This window comes from Capra hircus (assembly GCF_001704415.2).
Source record: "Capra hircus breed San Clemente chromosome X unlocalized genomic scaffold, ASM170441v1, whole genome shotgun sequence".
Taxonomy (NCBI): Eukaryota; Metazoa; Chordata; class Mammalia; order Artiodactyla; family Bovidae; genus Capra; species Capra hircus.
The window spans coordinates 21,099,614-21,119,043 of NW_017189516.1; the positions used below are offsets into that span (position 1 = coordinate 21,099,614).

The 19,430-nt window shown below is 40.9% G+C and overlaps 1 protein-coding gene across 1 annotated transcript in view; it reads left to right on the forward strand.

Moving 5' to 3' along the window:
* Nucleotides 1-9,617: 9,617 nt before the first annotated feature.
* The window catches only part of VSIG4 (V-set and immunoglobulin domain containing 4), a 45,145-nt gene continuing 35,332 nt past the window's right edge, over nt 9,618-19,430 (forward strand). The window contains exons 1-2 of the mRNA XM_005700851.3: nt 9,618-9,747; nt 14,348-14,704. Of these exons, the coding sequence (XP_005700908.1) occupies nt 9,693-9,747; nt 14,348-14,704 (412 nt within the window). The 5' untranslated portion in view covers nt 9,618-9,692. The remainder of the gene's footprint in view (nt 9,748-14,347; nt 14,705-19,430) is intronic.

Below are 19,430 nucleotides of genomic sequence, written 5' to 3' on the forward strand. Positions count from 1 at the left end.
AGGCAAAATAGTATCTCATATCTGAAGGCTAAAATCTAGCATATTATTCAAGTGCTGAAGAGGAAGTCATCCATCCATGCAAAAGAGGCCCTGCTCCACCCTGAACTTGAGCTTGAAGAAACCACCATTCCCCCCAATTCTTCCTATAGAAGATTCATCACGTCTTCAAAGTTCATTTCAAATGTCACCACATTCTGTTCAAAAGCTTTCATAATCTTTTGGGAATTTAATTATTCACTCTGCTATGACTTTATAGTATTTTAAACTCTTAGCTATATCACCTTCTAAGTTCAATTTTGTTAAACCTATCAGACACTAAGCATCTGGTACATACCAGGCCCTTGGCTGGGTCCAGAATTATATAGATTCAAGAGGGAGCACACATATGTACACCTGTGCCTCATTCATGTTAAAATACAGCAGAAATCAACACAATATTGTAAAACTATTATCTTTCAGTTAAAAATAAACAAAAAAAACTCATAGTACAAGACACAGTATTGATAGGAGTAACTCAAAATATGGACTCTGACTACAGACTGCATAGGTTCAATTCCCAACTCTGATTCAAATTAGCTATAAAACCACAAGAAAGCCATCTACATTCCACAATGTAGATATTTTACCCTGATCACCTCTAAAATATGAATAAAATTAGTACCTTCCTCATAACCTTAAGGTTTAAGGGTTAAATAAGGGACATAATCCATATAAGGAACCTAAGACAGACCTGACACAAGTCAGTAATCAATCATCTTAGTGAAATGAATTGGGGTTAAATTGAAAGCCCATTCACGAGAGGGATGAAACTCCAGTACTTTGGCCACCTGATGCGAAGAGTTGACTCATTTGAAAAGACCCTGACGCTGAGAAAAATTGAGGGCAGGAAGAGAAGGGGATGACAGAGGATGAGATGGTTGGATGACATCACTGACTCAATGGACATGGATTTGGGTGGACTCTGGGAGCTGGTCATGGACAGGGAGGCCTGGCATGCTGCAGTTCATGGGTCTCAAAGAGTTGGACATGACTGAGAGACTGAACTGAACTGAACTGAAGGGAAAGATTGGCAGGCCCAGACTGTCAGGGATCTTCCTAGACAATAGGATGTCAGGGTTTCTTACTCAACTCTCCAAGTCAGTGGGTAAAATGAAATGTGGACAGTGTGTATACATCACATCCACCCACTTAGCCAGCACAAATGTCTCACTTCCCTTTTTCTGTCACTTTAAGAATCAGAGTAAGAGGAACTTTGCTTTTTATTGCTCAGTCAAAAAAGAAAAAAAAAAAGCCTGGTGGCATATATTAATGCTTGCTTCATTTTTAATTTTTTTTTTTTGTTTTGCATTCTTTGAACATACATGCAACCAATGAATCTAGTCTTGTGTGTGTGTTTATAACATCCCCACACTTAAGATACAGATATATCAACTCCAAAACAGTTTTTCCCTCTTGAAATTCGGATTGTTCCTACTTAGCTCCAAAAGACGTCTGACAATTCTTCTGTGCTTTTCAGAAATATTTTGCTTGGCTTATTTTTTTATATACCCTTGTCCTTTCTATTCTAAGTGTTCAGTCATAGAAAGAGCTTTGGATTCAAGCACAGTTGAAATTGTAGCTCAAATTTGCTTTGTTCCAAAGCTCTTTCTATGACTGAAGTTAATATGCATTCGTATATTGGACTTCCCATGTGGTGGTAGCTGCGTGGTGTGCTACTGCTACCACAAAGTCACTTCTCCATCCTCTTTGCCTAGCTAGTGCTAACAAAATTTCAGGTTCCAGTCCACATTTCAGCTACTCTCAGAAGTCTTCTTAAACCAGTGAAGTCCATAGGAATTTTTACCATCTCTGTGTACCCACTGTACAAATAAATTTCTATCATTCTGTTATCATTTAGTATGTGAGGCCTGTTGTTAGTTTACTTTTAAATGGATCTCCCTCTTTTTCATGTTTCTTTGGTTAATGCTTGGGTTATGTTTTATATGTGTGTGCGAGTGTTTGCACATGTATACACATGCTTCTACTGTTGTCTTCTGTTTTGCTTGGATATATGGGTCTGTGTTTCAACGCTTGTTTTTGAAAGGGTTGAAAGTATTTAGGTTGCCCTATGGTTTATGGCTTCCCTGGTAGCTCAGTGGTAAAGAATATGCCTGCAACACAGAAGTTGCAGGAGACACGGGTACAATCCTTGGGTGGAAAAGATCCCCTGGAGGAGGACATGGCAACCCACTCCAGTATTCTTGCCTGGAGAATCTCCATGGACAGAGAAGACTGGTAGGCTACAATCCATACAGTCACAAACTGTTGGACATGACTGACGAAAGTTAGCACAGCACATGGTTCTGTTTCAACCCTTGTTTTTGTGTCCATGTGTATGTCTGTGTACATTTGTATGTCTATATGACTGTTTTATGTGTCTGTATTTTTTTTTTCTGCATGTATATTTCATCTGTTTTGTGAAGAAGGAAATGGCAAACCACTCCAGTATTCTTGCCTGGAGAATCCCATGGAGGGAGGAACCTGATAGGCTACAGTCCATGGGGCTGCAAAGAGTCAGACACGACTGAGTGACTTCATAACACAACGACAATTAATATTTATGCTTATGGTCATTATATACACATATGTATACATGCATATGCATACATATATGGGACTTCCCATGTGGTGCTAGCTGCGTGGTGTGCTACTGCTACTGCTACTGCTAAGTCACTTCAGTCATGTCCGACTCTGTGTGACCCCATAGATGGCAGCCCACCAGGCTCCCCCGTCCCTGGGATTCTCCAAGGAAGAACAATGGAGTGCACTGCCATTTCCTTCTCCAATGTATGAAAGTGAAAAGTGAAAAGTGAAAGTGAAGTCGCTCAGTTGTGTCTGACTCTTGGAGACCCCATGGACTGCAGCCTACCAGGCTCCTCTGTCCATGGGATTTTCCAGGCAAGAGTACTGACATGGGGTGCCATTGCCTTGTCCATGCATGGTGTGGGCGTGACTTTGAAGAGATACCCCACGTCCAAGGGCAGAGAAGTCCCAGCAAGACAGTAGGTGTGGAGTGGTGGCTGCACAGTGCTCAATCAACTGTGAAGAGATACTCCATGTTCAAGAACAAAGGAGAAGCCCCAGCAAGACAGTAGGAGGGGCAAAATCATATTTAGAATCAAATCCCATGCCTGCCAGAAACACTCAGAGAACTCAAACAAACCTTGCGTGCACCAAGACCCAGAGAGACCACAGAGACTCTACGGGTCAGCAGCGGACTCCCGCAGGGGCAGGGGATCTGAGTGTAGCAGGCCTGGGTGAGGCATAAGCCTTCTTGGAGGAGGTTGCCATTAACCCCATCAGAGAGCCACCAGAACTTATACAGGACTGGGAAAAAACTTTTGGAGGGCAGAAACAGAAACTTGTGTGCACCAGTACCCCACAAGAGACTGACCCAGACTTGCCCAAGAATGTCCAGGAGTCTCTGGCAGAGGTTTAGGTCAGTGGTGGCCTGCTGCAGGGCCGGGGGCACTGAGTGTAGCAATGCATGCATGGGACCTTTTGAAAGAGGTCACCATTACCTTCATTTACCTCCACCATAGTTTGGCGCAGGTCAAATAACAGGGAGGGAACACAGCCCCACCCATCTATAGAAAATTGAATTAAAGATTTACTGAATATGGCCCTACCCATCAGAAAAAAGACCCAATTTCCTTCTCTGTCAGTCTCTCCCATCAGGAAGCTTCCATAAGCCTCTTACCCTTCTGCATCAAAGGGCAGACAGATTGAAAACCACAATAACAGGTAACTAACCAATCTGATCACATGGACCACAGCCTTGTCTAACTCAATGAAAGTATGAGTCATGCCGTGTAGGGCCACCCAAGATGGACAGGTCATGCTGGAGAGTTCTGACAAAATGTGGTCCACTGGAGAAGGGAATGGCAAACCACTTCAGTATTATTGCCTTGAGAAACCCCTTACACAGTAGGAAAAGGCAAAAAGATAGGACACTGAAAGATGAATTGGTAGGTGCCCAATATGCTATGGGAACCAGAAAGAATGAAAGAGATAGATACAAAGAGAAACAACACCCAATTGTGGATGTGACTGGTGATGGAAGTAAAGTCTGATACTGTAAAGACTAATATTGCATAGGAACCTGGAATGTTAGCTCCATGAATCAATGCAAATTGGAAGTGGTCAAACAGGAGGTGGTAAGAGTGAGCATTGACATTTTAGGAATCAGCGAACTAAAATGGACTGGAATGGGTGAATTTAACTCAGATGACCATTATATCTACTACTGTAGGCAAGAATCCCTTAGAAGAAATGGAGTAGCCATGATAGTCAACAAAAGAGTCCGAAATGCAGTACTTGGTTGAAATCTAAAAAACGACAGAATGATCTCTATTCATTTCCAAGGCAAACCATTCAACATGACAGTAATCCAAGTCTATGCCCTCACCAGTAATGCTGAAGAAATTGAAGTTGAATGGTTCTATGAATACCTACAAGACCTTCTAGAACTAACTCCAAAAAAAAAAAAAAAAAAAAAAAGAAAGAAAGAAAAAAGAAAAATGTCCTTTTCATTATAAGGGACTGGAATGCAAAAGTAGGAAGTCAAGACATACCTGAAGTAATAGGCAAATTTGGCCTTGGAAGACAGAATGAAGCAGGGCAAAGGCTAATGGAGTTCTGCCAAGAGAAAGCACTGGTCACATCCTCTTCCCACAACACAAGAGACAATTCTACACATGGATATCCCCAGATGTTCAGTATAAAAATCAGATTGATTATATTATTTGCAGCCAAAGATGGAGAAGTTCTATACAGTCAGCAAAAAGAAGACCAGGAACTGACTGTGGCTCAGATCATGAATTCCTTATTGCCAAATTCAGACTTATATTGAAGAAAGTAGGGAAAACCACTAGATCATTCAGGTATGTCCTAAATCAAATCCCTTATGATTATACAGTGGAAGTGACAAATAGATTTAAGGGATTAGATCTGATAGATAGAGTGCCTGATGAACTATGGATGGAGGTTCATGACATTGTACAGGAGTCAGGGATCAAGACCATCCCCAAGGAAAAGAAATGCAAAAAGGTCAAGTGGTTGTCTGCGGATGCCTTACAAATAGTTGTGAATAGAACAGAAGCAAAAGGCAAAGGAGAAAAGGAAAAACATATCTATTTGAATGCAGAGTTCCAAAGAATAGCAGAGACAAGAAAGCCTTCCTCAGCGATCAATGCAATGAAATAGAGGAAAATAATAGACTGGGAAAGACCAGAGATCTCTTCAAGAAAATTAGAAATACCAAGGGAATATTTCATGCAAAGATGGGCACAATAAAAGACAGAAATGTCATGGACCTAACAGAAGCAGAAGATATTGAGAAAAGGTGACGAACAGACGAACCTTAGACGAACTATAGAAAAACTATTTTCACGACCCAGAAAATCACGATGGTGTGATCACCAACCTAGAGCCAGACATCCTGGAATGCAAAGTCAAATGGGCCTTAGGAAGCATCACTATGAATGAAGCTAGCGGAGGTGATGGAATTCCAGTTGGGCTATTTCAAATCCTGAAAGATGATGCTGTAAAAGTGCTTCACTCAATATGCCAGCAAATTTGGAAAGCTCAGCAGTGTCCACAGGACTTGAAAAGGTCAGTTTTAAGTCCAACCCCAAAGAAAGGCAATGCCAAAGAATGCTCAAACTACCACACAATTGCACTCATTTCACACGCTAGTAAAGTAATGCTCAAAATTATCCGAGCCAGGCTTTAACAGTACATGAACCATGAAGCTCCAGATGTTCAAGGTGGATTTAGAAAAGTCAGAGGAACCAGAGATTAAATTGCCAACATCCACTGGATCATCGAAAAAGCAAGAGAGTTCGAGAAAAACATCTATTTCTGCTTTATTGACTATGCCAAAGCCTTTGACTGTGTGGACCACAACAAACTCTGGAAAATTCTGAGAGATAGGAATACCAGACCACCTGACCTGCCTCTTGAGAAATCTGTATGCATGTCAAGAAACAACAGTTAGAACTGGACATGGAACGACAGACTGGTTCCAAATCAGGAAAGGAGTACGTCAAGGCTGTATACTGTCACCCTACTTACTTAACTTATATGCAGAGTACATCATGAGAAAAGCTGGGCTGGATGAAGCATAAGCTGCAATCAAGATTGCCAGGAGAAATATTAATAACCTCAGATATGCAGATGACACAACCCTTATGGCAGAAAGCAAAGAACTTAAGAGCCTCTTGATGAAAGTGAAAGAAGAGACTGAAAATTTTGCCTTAAAACTCAACATTCAGAAAACTAAGATCATGTCATCTGGTTCCATCTCTTCATGGCAAACAGATGGGAAAACAGTGGAAACAGTGGCAGACTTTATTTCCTTGGGCTCCAAAATCACTGCAGATGGTGACTGCAGCCATGAAATTAAAAGATGCTTACTCCTTGAAAGAAAAGTTATGATAAACCTAGACAGCATGTTCAAAAGCAGAGACATTACTTTGCCAACAAAGGTCCGTCTAGTAAAGGCTATGGTTTTTTCAGTAGTGATGTATGGATGTGAGAGTTGGCCTATAAAGAAAGCTGAGTGCTGAAGATGATGCTTTTGAACTGTGGTGTTGGGGAAGACTCTTGAGAGTCCCTTGGACTGTAAGGAGATCCAACCAGTCCATCCTAAAGGAAATCAGTCCTGAATATTCCTTGGAAGAACTGATCCTGAAGCTAAAACTCCAATACTTTGGCCACCTGATGTGAGGAACTGACTCATTTGAGAAGACCCTGATGCTGGGAAAGTTTGAAGGTGAAAGGAGAAGGGGATGACAGAAGATGAGATGGTTGGATGGCATCACCAACTCATGGACATGAGTTTGAGTAAACCCCAGGAGTTGGTGATAGACAGGGTAGCCTGGTGTGCTGCAATCCATGGGGTCTCAAAGAGTTGAACATGACTGAGTGACTGAACTTAAGTGAATTGATGTGTTACTAGTGGTAAAGTACCCATCTGCCAATGCAGGAAACATAAGAGTTGCCAGTTTGATCCCTGGGTCAAGAAGATCACCTGAAGGAGGGCATGGAAAACCACTTCAGTATTCTTGTCTGGAGAATCCCCATGGACAGAGGAGCTTGGTGGGCTACAGACCATAGTTCCACAAAGAGTTGGTCACAACTGAAGCAGCTTAGCTCACACACATATATACACATGCATATATGTATTTGTCCTTATGTATATGCATCTATGTTTGTATATGATATTTATGGGTTTATGGGTTTATATGTATGCATGTTCTTGAGCAGGACCTGTGTGGATTTCTTTTTTGCACCACTGCTTCCTTCCAGCTCAGTAAAACCCAAGGTACTTGTACACACTGTGCTTAACAACATCATTTTTGGAGACATACAGATATGTGTTTGAATCTTGTCTAGGTAGCTCTATACAGGTAACTGATTTCAGTATTCTGGGCTTCTGTCTCATTTTTAAAATGGTGACTTGTGCAATTCATTCATGAAAAATCTTTATTGAGTATCTATCATATGTTAGTCACTTTTCTAGGCACTGGGGATATCGTATCAAACATGTCTTCATAGTGTTTACATTCTAGAGTGGACAGACAACAAACAAATAAACCAGTAAACATACAATCTGCCAAGTAGTGACAAGTTCTAGAAAGAAAAAAAGAATAATAGCATAAGGAAGAATAGAATGACAAAAGATACACAAGAGTGAGTACAATAATACCATAATACCTACCTAGGAGATTGTAGATACCAAATGAAATAATCTGCACTAAGTGCTTAGTACAGTGCCTGGAAAAGCAAATGATTAAGAAATAGTAGCTGTCATTGTTATTCTTGTTACTGTAAGTATATTATAGTTTGATTTTTAAAGATCGGAAAAGATACAAATATCAAGATTAGCAATGCTCATGTTACAATTGGGGAAGTTGAGGCACAGAAAGATTTAACTTGTCTAAAGTCTCAGAAAGATGCAAAGTCAGGTCTGTCTCTAGGATTTCTAACTTCACCTTCAATGGAATTTCTAACTTTCCCTTCAATGTTCTTCTTTCTCAGCAGTTACTGAGCCTACTGCAGGACTGTAAGTCTTCCCTAGAGAAATGCTGTGCATGCTCTCGAGGACATTTATTTATTGTCAGATCTAGGAGATCCTAACAAGAGGCAAGAGGCAGTTCAATAATACAATCACCAGGCCAGACAGAAACTGACACCAGTCCAGGGGGGCATGGGGTTCTAGCTCTTCATCAGGAAAAGATTGTGTAGGTGAAAAGGTGTGTGTGTGTGTGTGTGTGTGTGTGTGTGTGTATGTGTGTGTGTGTGAATGGTGGTGATGGTAATAGGATGTTGGTTGGGAAATACAAAAGCAGGGTTTTCCAAAGTTCAGCGTTCCCTGAGTGAGGACCTGATGGGAAAGAATGACTAAAAGTTCCAGTGAGGTAGACTAAATGAAGTGACCAAAAAGCAAGGGACACCCAAGGAGAGACTGAATTTGGAAGCCAGAGGGGCTTAACAGAATCCCATGTGATAATGGCAGAATCTGAAATGCTAGAGCCTCCTCTTAGCCCTTGTCAAGCCTCAAATCATCTGTATGTAATCACTCCTTGACAGGCACTAAGGGTGGTTACACACAGGAGTGGAGGAGACAATGTCTCTCTTTGGAGACCCACTTCAGTGTGAATTCGTTGGGTGTATTTTCCCTCTTGGAAGTGTTTATATTTTCAAAGATTAGTGAATTGTTAGCAGTGCCAAACCTAAAGGTAGACATCTAGTGGACTTAAAGTCACCCTGAGGCCTGTGAAGAGAAGTAATTAAGCTTCTCATAAGGCCTAATATCACTCTTATGGGTCAGGTGTATGTATCAATGTAAAACCATTTAAAAGGTCAATCTGATAGAGAATACCACTGTCAAATCAATTGCCAAGTACACTGGATGTCAGACCTAACTTTCCAACTAAAGAAATAAATAAAAGATTCCTTGTGAGCAGTAATGGAAACTTTACCCTTACCACCAAAGAGGTAGAGCTATCAGAGAAAGCTTCCCCTATAGGAGATGTGGGGGTATATCCCCCCATAACAGCATTATTCATGAGCTTACAAATTATTTAAGCACTAATATATAAAAATATCTTTCATAAACTTAATCTCTTGCATTCTGAGGCCCATAGACACCCATTCCCAACTCTTTGTTTTTTTACATAGACTGAATAGACAGGGGTTAACAGTACGACTGCTGAATATTGCATAGGCCAGCAAAGTTGATCTATTCTACCTGGGCACACAAGGAAGGAAAATACTCCCATAGTGGAGTATCCCAAACGTTATTCCTCAACCTCATCTTGTTGAGGAAACACAATAATCACAGCTTTGGAAATCAAAGACCAGAAACTCCTATTGGCTGCAAGTAAAGTCAAGTCAATATTTTAGCAATGGGAAGAACTGCTTCACTCACAGTTAAAACTCCAACCCCAGGCAGGGTAGGGAGGGGGTGCTCATGTGACTTGTACTGAAATAGGGAAGGAAGGGGAATGTTAGATGTGACTGGGAGTCCATGTGAGAGATATAAGGAAGAAAAGGAAGTAAGCAAGCACAGACTCTGGAAGCCATCAGGGGTTCATCTTTTTAATATCAGGAGGCAAGAAGAAAGGACAGAAGTGGCTCTGGCTGTGATGGGGCTCTTACTGGGCCTGCTGCTCCTGAGCCACCTACTGGTGGTCATCTATGGTAAAGTAGTAAAAGGGGGTCTGGCTGCCACTTTTGGCACAGGCAAAAATGGGGGAGTGGGGAGAGGTGGGATTGAATGCCTACTAAGGAAAGCCTACACCTGCTAAATGAGTCACTGTTCTCAGCCAATGCTCCAGATTCTGTCAGCTTTGGGAAGAAGGGAGGGAAGTGGCTGAAGGTTATTGAGGAAGCCAGGAGATAAGTTTGGGTAGAAACTGGAAAGGATCGTCCCCTGTAAAACATACACATTATTTTCTAGTATTTGTTATATCTCAGGGACATTAAAAAATGTTCCCAACATCATTTAATTCCCTTCCCCATTTATTGCCCTTCACCTAAAATTCTACCACTATATGTTTACCTCTATGCTCCCCGGTTTGGATCTTTGTTAAGATATACAGGCTCTGAATAAGTAATGTTGTTAGGAGCTAGATGGGACCTTAGAAGTAACCTAGATCCACCATTCAATGTTATGAACAAGTGCTTAGAATATTTGTTCACATACTTGCAGTGACTGAGAATCCACTATCTGTCCAGACCATCTAGTCTATCCAATCAACTGTTGGAAAATTCTTCCTTGTGTTGAACTAAATCAATTCCCTTGTGTCTTCTTTCAAAGGATCCCAGCCCTGTTTCTTGGAGACACAAAGAATATATCTTCTCCATGTTCTGACAGGTCTTTAGAATGCTGTGGACAGAAACAGTGTTCCTTTGATTCATCTCTTCTCTAAGTTAAACAGCTTCAGCTTCTTCAAGTGTTCTTCACAAGACTTGGTTTCTTATCACTTCCTGGGATGACTCACTTCCCTGTGGACATGGCACAATTTGTCTGGGGTAATTTGTCCAACTTAATGCTGGACTTATATATCAAAAGAGGATTGACTATCTCATAGCAGCATTATTTTCTGAAATCCTACTGTATCTTCATTTATATCCTTGAGAACTGAAATAGCCTTTTAGGAAACTGCTGCTGCTGCTGCTAAGTCACTTCAGTCGTGTCTGACTCTGTGTGACCCCATAGATGGCAGCCCACCAGACTCCTCTGTCCCTGGGATTCTCCAGGCAAGAATATTGGAATGGGTTGTCATTTCCCTCTCCAATACATGCATGTGTGCTAAGTCGCTTCAGTCGTGCCTGACTCTGCAATCGCATGGACAGCAGCCCTCCAGGCTCCTCTGTCCATAGGATTCTCTTGACAAGAATACTGCAGTGGGTTGCCATTTCCTTCTCCCTTTAGGAAACTAAGCCTGAGCAATAGCTAAGTGAAATTCGCTATAGGGTAAAAGGATCCTTGATTCATCCCTGCTTATTCCATATCCTTAGAGGGATAGACCAGATGGGTGCTAACTTGGTGCTATTTAGGTGGTTAGAAAGAATCCAACTTTCCATAACTGACTCAGATCAGGTTACCTTGTCCTGGAGCTCTGTCATCCATCAAATTCTACAACCTCAGAGTTAGAAGAGACACTGAATTAAGTCACCCAAGAAGGAAAATAATTTTTTCCAGGCCACAGAGCATTAGCAACAAAGTTAATGCTCCTAAAAATGATTGTTCTTTCTACAACTACAATGTTTTCACTCTCTAACACATCTTAGAGTGCACCTCTCTACTTTCTCCAAATCAGTTGATTTGAGCTTGGAATTAAAGAGAAAGGACTGGAGCTCAGAGGACCATTTTGTAAATGTTAAATTCAAATCACATGCGTGTGTGTGTGTGTGTGTGTGTGTGTGTGTGTGTGTGTGTGTATTGTTCCCTCTATAGCCTGTGGAGGTCATTTAGACCTAGAAGCAGGTCTATCATTTGTGTGAAGAGTCTTACACCACAGACCTGAGACTGAGAACAAACTGGCCTATAGCACATTCCTTCTCCCTTAATCTCAGTGTCCCCAGCTCATCTGTATAGTGAAGAGATCAGTTTGGCTGATCTCAAAACACCCTGCCAGGTGGACAACTCTGGAGGACTGTGGTTTCACTTCTAAAAAGCCTCTCGATTTAAGACATATGTTGAAATAGTAAAAATAAATCCTAATATTTGCATTTTTTAAATACTATCAACATTTTTCAAATATCTATTATGTAAGCTAATTCTCTATTGCGTGGGCATTATGATAGGGGGAGAGAGGCCAGACAGAGATGTTCAGGGTCATCAGAAGATCTCACTGTCTGTTTGATAATATGAGGATGAAAATTTTAAGTGGAGCCCATAATAGATCTCATAACCACCCAAACCAGGCCTTTCCTTGCTTTAGGATCATCACACAAGCCACAGTTCTCTTTACTTTTTAAAGTCCAGGTCCCAGGACTAGTGTGGGCCCCAGTACTAGCCCTTCTTTCTCAAGTCAAAACACTTTCCAACAAAACCCTTTGAGTCAATGCCCAGCCCTTTTCTTTCTTCTGAAGGGATGAAATAGTTGAATAATATTCAATCTCCTGAGGGAGGATAGCTAAGCTCTGAAGTTGTGGGAAAGATTTCTCAGAAAGCAGTTGGCAGATGAGAGAATCACTTTTTAGGCTGTCAAGAGGATATTTTCTAGTCCTAGGATAGCACTATTAAGCCATATCAAATAGATCCAGATAAGAAGGTGCTTGTTTCAGTTGTAGCTGGTAGATTAATCAGTTTAAAAAGTAAGGAGGCAGTGTGGCATCTGAAAGACTTCATTCTAGTCTTCCAGGCTTGGCTGTGCCCCTACTTTCTGTATGACTTTGAGTAAGCATCTTTCTTTCACTGAGCCTCAGCTTGTCCATATGTACCATGAGGGAATGTGACTAAGTGGATTCTGTAAGCCCTTCTAGCTAAGCCATACTGGAAGTCTCCAAATTCCATCCTGCCTGGTACTTCAAACCCTGTTGTACCAAGTACCTCACCATTTGGTCGTTTGCAAGGATCCATAATGGGCAAAGTGTGTCCCCAAGAGTTGGTAATTTCCTGAAATAGATCTTCCCCTACCTAACTTTCCAGGAAAGTGATTAGTATTTCTTAATTTGACCTACATTTCACATTGGCTGCCAAGCTGCCTTGTTGCTAAAGTGTCCTCTCTAGTTTACCTACAACCAAGGGATGACCTATGACCTGTCCATAACTCGATAGGTCCCAGCAGGTTGTAAAGGAGTTTTACTAGAGTCTCTGTTGAGGGCACAGGCCAAAGGCTAGACTTTAGCATTCCCATTGATAGAAGCCCCGGTATTTGGCAATACATTCTGGGAGCCAGAACACATTCTCCTACTCTATCTTTCGTCTGTTTGATTAAAGCCTGGGAATTTTAGGCTACATAAAAATCTTTATTTGATAAGGGTTTCCCTGGTGGCTCAGTTGGTAAAGAATCTATCTACAATGCAGGATACTTGGGTTTGATCCCTGGGTCAGGAGCATCCCCTGGAAAAGAGAATGGCTACCCACTCCAGGATCCTTATTTGGAGAATTCTATGGACAGAGGGGCATGGTGGGCTACAGTCCATGGAGTTGCAAAGAGCCAGATATAACTGAGCGACTAACACTTTTACTTTCTACACTTTGAAACTACCTCTCCTAAGAGAGATAAAGACATATCTAAATACAATCCTTTGCTCCTGACTCCAGTTAAGTAAAACACAAAATCCTCAAGATATAAGCTTATGGATGGAAATTGTTAATGGAAGGTGGTATCTCTCTCAACACCCCCAACTTTTCCCCCTTAGTTTCCTTTCTCAGCAAGCCAAGAAACAATCACCCTTTGGCTCTACCACCATTCCTACCAGGCAGCTCTAGGAATATACTCAGAGCCTTTGCTCTTCCAGATATTTTCCTCTCCATTCCTCCTCAAGATGAAATTTTCCAATGTACTTTTGCTGAGAACTCAGAGAAACCAAAAGGAAGATAAAGAAAGGATAGAAATCAGAAAAAAATATCAAGCTTACAAATTGCATGTTTTCAACATTTAACAATAACTAATGATTTTGCTAAACAGAAATGCATCTTATACAAGTTTCCACCCTGAGAATTGTCCTTTGCCTGCCTCTTTCTTCCCTTCCAGAAAATAATTTTACTGCAAGGACCCAATCACTGAGCCTTTCTGAGGGAGCAGTGAGGAATAAGCAGGGTAGATAGTCCTTTCTTTCTGAATCCTGAAGCCACTGCATTTCTCCAAGTACATAATTACATGCAGTAAAATAGCTCAGACCCGATTGCTCAGCGTTTGCTCCCAGACTTCTTTTGGAAAATGTTGAAAGGGTTTTTTTTTTTTTTTCATGGATTTGCAGAATATTAGACTCTGTAGGATCCTTAGAGTTCATTCCATTCAGAATTTCTACATAATATATGAAATAAATAGGTCCACCATGGTGTAAATGGACTTACACATGGTCACTTCAAAGCAAGGAAGTAACAGGAAAAGAACCTGAAACTCACAAGTGCTAAAAAAAAAAAATACTTTAGGGCTTTCCTTCTAAGGACTGGTTCTGATTGATGAGAGAGCTGGCAGAGAACAAAAGATCATGGGAAATCCGAACCTATGAGTTAAGGGTGTGTTTCTCAGAACCCTCTTGCAGCCTGCCACTGCCATCTTTGATCTCAGATGAGTGTACCATCTGTGTCTTCTTCCTTCTTCTGTTTCCCCCTCTTCAGGACATCCCATCCTGGAAGTGCCTGAGAGTGTGACAGGGCCTTGGAAAGGGGATGTAAATATTCCCTGTACCTATGGTCCTCTGCAAGGCTATACACAAGTCTTAGTAAAGTGGCTGGTAGAACGTGGATCTGACTCAGTCACGATTTTTCTACGTGATCCCTCCGGAGACCATATTCAGCAAGCAAAGTACCGGGGCCGCCTGCATGTAAATAATGAGGTTCCAGGAGATGTGTCCCTCCAGCTGAATACCCTGGAGATGGATGACCGGAGCCACTACACATGTGAAGTCACTTGGCAGACCCCTGATGGCAACCAAGTTGTGAGAGATAAGATCGTTGAACTCCGAGTCCAGAAACGTGAGTTACTATGGGTGTTAAGAAAGTACTGGTAAGCAAAGACCCAATAAAGGACTGCAATCCTAGCAAGTCCTGAGAAACCCATAGACCTTAGTTTACCTCTACATAGTCTCTCTTCAGCTATATGTGCTAATCAGAAGTAGTGAACAGGATAGTTTCAGGGTTATCACTCTAGTGGCAGAATTTAATAAATGTTGGGAAGGCTTTCTGGCCTTCAAATCTCTACTCCTTCAAGTGTTCCAGAAATTCCAGCACCCATAGCCTGATTGTATCCTTAGACTCTCTCAAAACTCATAAAAATAAGTATATCTGATCAGGTTATCAGAGAATGTATAAATATTCGCAGAGAAACTCTGGGGAAGGGTATGCATGGATTAGTCAAGATAAGCTGAGCTAGCTTGACAATTTTACAAAAATCTGACCCCTGGTCATCCAAAACTTCAGATAAACCAAAAACTCTGAACAAAAACAAGCAAACAAAGCAAAATGAAAAATGAAACCAAAACAAAAAAGTTGTTTGGGCTTTGTTTTAATCAGTTTATTTTTTTAACTACAGATAGCACAAATCCCCAAATAATACAAAATGATACTTTTTCCAAGGTAATTCTTTTCATTTAAGTTGTCTTATTCCCTTTTATTCCCCACATCAGCAGCCCTTTATAGCTTCCTTTGCAGAGATATTCATAACCCTAGACTCAACATGGATGACAGCCTTGTGTTCTCATATCCTTGCAACTTCCCAGAGCCTCCTCTTTTGTCTTCCCTTTTCAGTACCTGTTTCTGAACACACAGTGATGTCTGACAGTGGCTGTGGCTTCACAGTACCCAAAGGAATGAGAATTAGCCTTCAATGCCAGGCTTGGGATTCTCCCCCCATTAATTATGTTTGATACAAGGAATAGACTAACAACCAAGTACCCATCAAAGTAGGAATCTTCAGCATCTTACTTTTGAAGTCTGCAGTGGTAGATACTCAGGTTTCTATTTCTGTACTGTCAAGGGCTGGTTAGGCTCTGAGCACCACAGTCACACTGTGAAATTTGTGATCAAAGGTGAGCAACATTCTTTCTTGGTGAGAATCTCAGTGGACTACCTTGCTCCAGAGATATATCAACATAATGCCCTTATCCCAGAGAAAATCGATTGGGGCAGAGTGGGGAGGGGAGGTTGTTCATTTACTAAAGAAAAATTCTAGACTGGTGCAATAACACTGGAGACATTGCCTGTCATGTTGTAGGTTAAGTAGATGAAAATCGTAAAGGGAAAAGTAATAGTTACTAAGTACCCTTATTTGCCATATACAATGCACAAGAAGTTTGCACATGTTTTCTAAATGAATCCCACAATTATCTCATGAGATAGCTATCACTACTCTTATTTTACAGAAGAAGAGACTACAAGTCAGAAAGGGAAATCTACTTGTCCAGGGGCTTACTGCTTGGAAGTTCAAGGCAGGATTTGTACTCAGATTTCATGTTCTTCCACCATGTCTGATTGCCTCTCGTGATTGAACCTATACCAGTTTCTGGGCACCTTTTGGGATACTTTTTATTGGTTTGTTTTTGTTGTGCTTTGTTTTTTTGTTTTTTTTTTTTGTTTTTTTTTGTTTTTTTTTTTGTTTGTTTGTTTGTTTTTCTGCTGTTGTTTTTATTTTGTTGGTTGATTGTTCAGTTTTGCTTTATGAAATAAAGCCCAGATCTCTGCACAGTTTCTTTAAATCTCCCCTCTTTTTCCCTAAAGCCAAATGCAAATTCTGGTTGAAGTCTAATCAAAGTCTGAATGTTTATTACAGAATTATTTGGAAACACTGCAAATTGTGTACATAAAGATTGTAGACTGGAATTTAAATGAACAGCCCAGCACTGATATGGCCAAATGAATCTTGTTGCCCTTCAAGAAATCTCCTTGGAAGGGAAGATACTTATTCCAAGATGGTTTTTATTTCCCAAAACAAGTTGAGGGCTAACTTCCTTTAGGAGATTATCCTCAGAGCCTCCTGAAAATTATTATCCTCAGAGGATATCTGTGTGTAACAAAAGTAAGAAACTGTCTCCTTCCACTTGGGTTCAGTTCAGTTCAGTTCAGTCACTCAGTCGTGTCCGACTCTTTGCGACCCCATGAATCACAACACGCCAGGCCTCCTTGTCCATCACCATCTCCCGGAGTTCACTCAAACTCATGTCCATCGAGTCGGTGATGCCATCCAGCCATCTCATCCTCTGTCGTCCCCTTCTCCTCCTGCCCCCAATCCCCCCCAGCATCAGAGTCTTTTCCAATGAGTCAACTCTTCACATGAGGTGGCCAAAATATTGGAGTTTCAGCTTTAGCATCAGTCCTTCCAATGAACACCCAGGACTGATCTCCTTTAGAATGGACTGGTTGGATCTCCTTGCAATCCAGGGACTCTCAAGAGTCTTCTCCAACACCACAGTTCAAAAGCATCAATTCTTCGGTACTCAGCCTTCTTCAGAGTCCAATTCTCACATCCATACATGACCACAGGAAAAACCATAGCCTTAACTAGATGGACCTTTGTTGGCAAAGTAATGTCTCTGCTTTTGAATATGCTATCTAGGTTGGTCATAACTTTCCTTCCAAGGAGTAAGTGTCTTTTAATTTCCTGGCTGCAGTCACCATCTGCAGCAATTTTGGAGCTCAAAAAGATAAAGTCTGACACTGCTTCCACTGTTTCCCCATCTAGTTCCCATTAAGTGGCTGATATTGGTTTGAGACTGCTGTTTGGCTTTGGCCTGCAGGGATTTGTTTGCCAAAGTTTAGATGTAGTGAGAATGTGTGTGCTGTAAGTTTTGGTCTGTTAGTTTAGGAAGGAATAAAGGCAGTCTCATCCTGAGAGAAATTTATGGACACTGGTCCAGTTTTTTGAGAGATGACAGTCTGGTCAAGCAGAGAAAGACATGGCCAGAAAGTAAAAAAAAAAAAAAAAATGTGTACTTCATAAAAAGACAAGTTGAACATTCTCATCTTTCTATGTTTCTAGCCCATTTAGGCATGACGTTGCTCACAACCAATCAGCCTGTCTATTCCTTTTCCAGTCCATGTTTACAGGCAATAAAACTGTTAGGCAGTGCTCACAACTGACCTCTACTGATGGATAAGGAAATTGAAGCCCAGAGAAATTAAATCCTTTCCTGCTCTCTGATCCAAGTTATTTTCTCTTGGCTTCCTTACCTGCCTTCTCTTCCACCTCAACATGGTTCCTTAAGCCTGGTCACCTGATTCATCTCTGTCCTACATATACTTCACACTCTGTTTTATTCCCCAATTCTGGAAAAAGTACAGAGATGCATTGGCCTCACTTTAGTTTCATACTCTGTCATCTACTGCTTGTCCCTGTGCTATTTGTCAATCAATTTCCTCATCTATGTCCCATTCCTTATAGCAGCTATTCAGAACAATTTCTGCCTTATTTCATATTTTAACCCTGCTCCCAGAAAATGAGGTCACTTTTTCCTTACTTGAGAAGATCCAGATCCCCACCCTCAGATGTGAATTCTTTCAAGCACCCTCTCTGCTTCGACATTCCCTTGCTCATTCCCTCTTGGCTCAGAGTAAGATATATCTTTTTCTCCACAGAAAAATCCTTTACCTCAGCTCTTAACCTCAAGTACTCTAACTCCCTGCTTCATCCATTATCCTCTACCTAAACCTTTATATATATATATATATATATATATACACACACACATATATAATAGATGTATATGTGTATTATGTAAGCCTAATGTACATATATATGTAAATAACATCCACAATGGCTCAGATGGTGAAGAATCTGACAGAGACACATGGGGTTCAATCCCTGGGTTGGGAAGATCCCCTGAAAGAGGGCATGACAACCCACTCCAGTATTCTTGCCTGGAAAATCTCATGTACAGAGGAGCCTGGCTGGCTACAATCCGCGGGGTTACAAAGAGTTGGACATGACTGAGTGACTAACACCTTCATTTCAACATATGTGTCATTAAATAAAATTTTACGTCTGCCACCCCATCTCTCACCCGTGGCCACTACCAATCTACTAAAACAAGTAGTTTTTATTCTGTCCCACCTTATTTAGCCCAATATAACTTTGTAAACTGGAGTCATCAGTTACTTCCAAATCTCCAATTTCACATCTTTGCTCCTCCTCTCTATTCACATCTTTGCTCCTTTGTCATGAATTAAATGTCCATGTAAGTGTGAGCTTATTTTTAGGCTCTCAATTTTGTTTCATTGATCTGTGTGTCTTTTCTTTTGCCATTATCATACTGCTTCGATTACTATACTTTTGAAGTATAGTTTGAAATCAGGGAACATGATGCCTCCAGGTTTATTCTTCTTTCTCAAGTTTGTTTTAGGTTATTCTGAATTTTGGGGGGGTTCCACATAAATTTTAGACTTGTTTGTTTCAGTTCTTTGAAATGTACCATTGGAATTTGGACAAGGATAGTACTTAATCTGTAGATTATTTTGTGTAGTATAGATATTTTAAAAATATTAATTTTTCCAATCCAGAAAAATGGGATATCTTCTTATTTAGTTGTTTTTTCAATTTCTTTTGTCAGTATCTTACAGTTTTCTTTGTACATGTCTTTTAACATCTTGGCTAAATGCCGGGGTCCAGCCCCGGTGGATCCAGGGAATTCGAAGGGTGGACGGCATTGGCGTGGAAAGACTTGTTTGTTTATTAATGTAAGATTAGATTAAGAAACTATAGTGTAGTAAG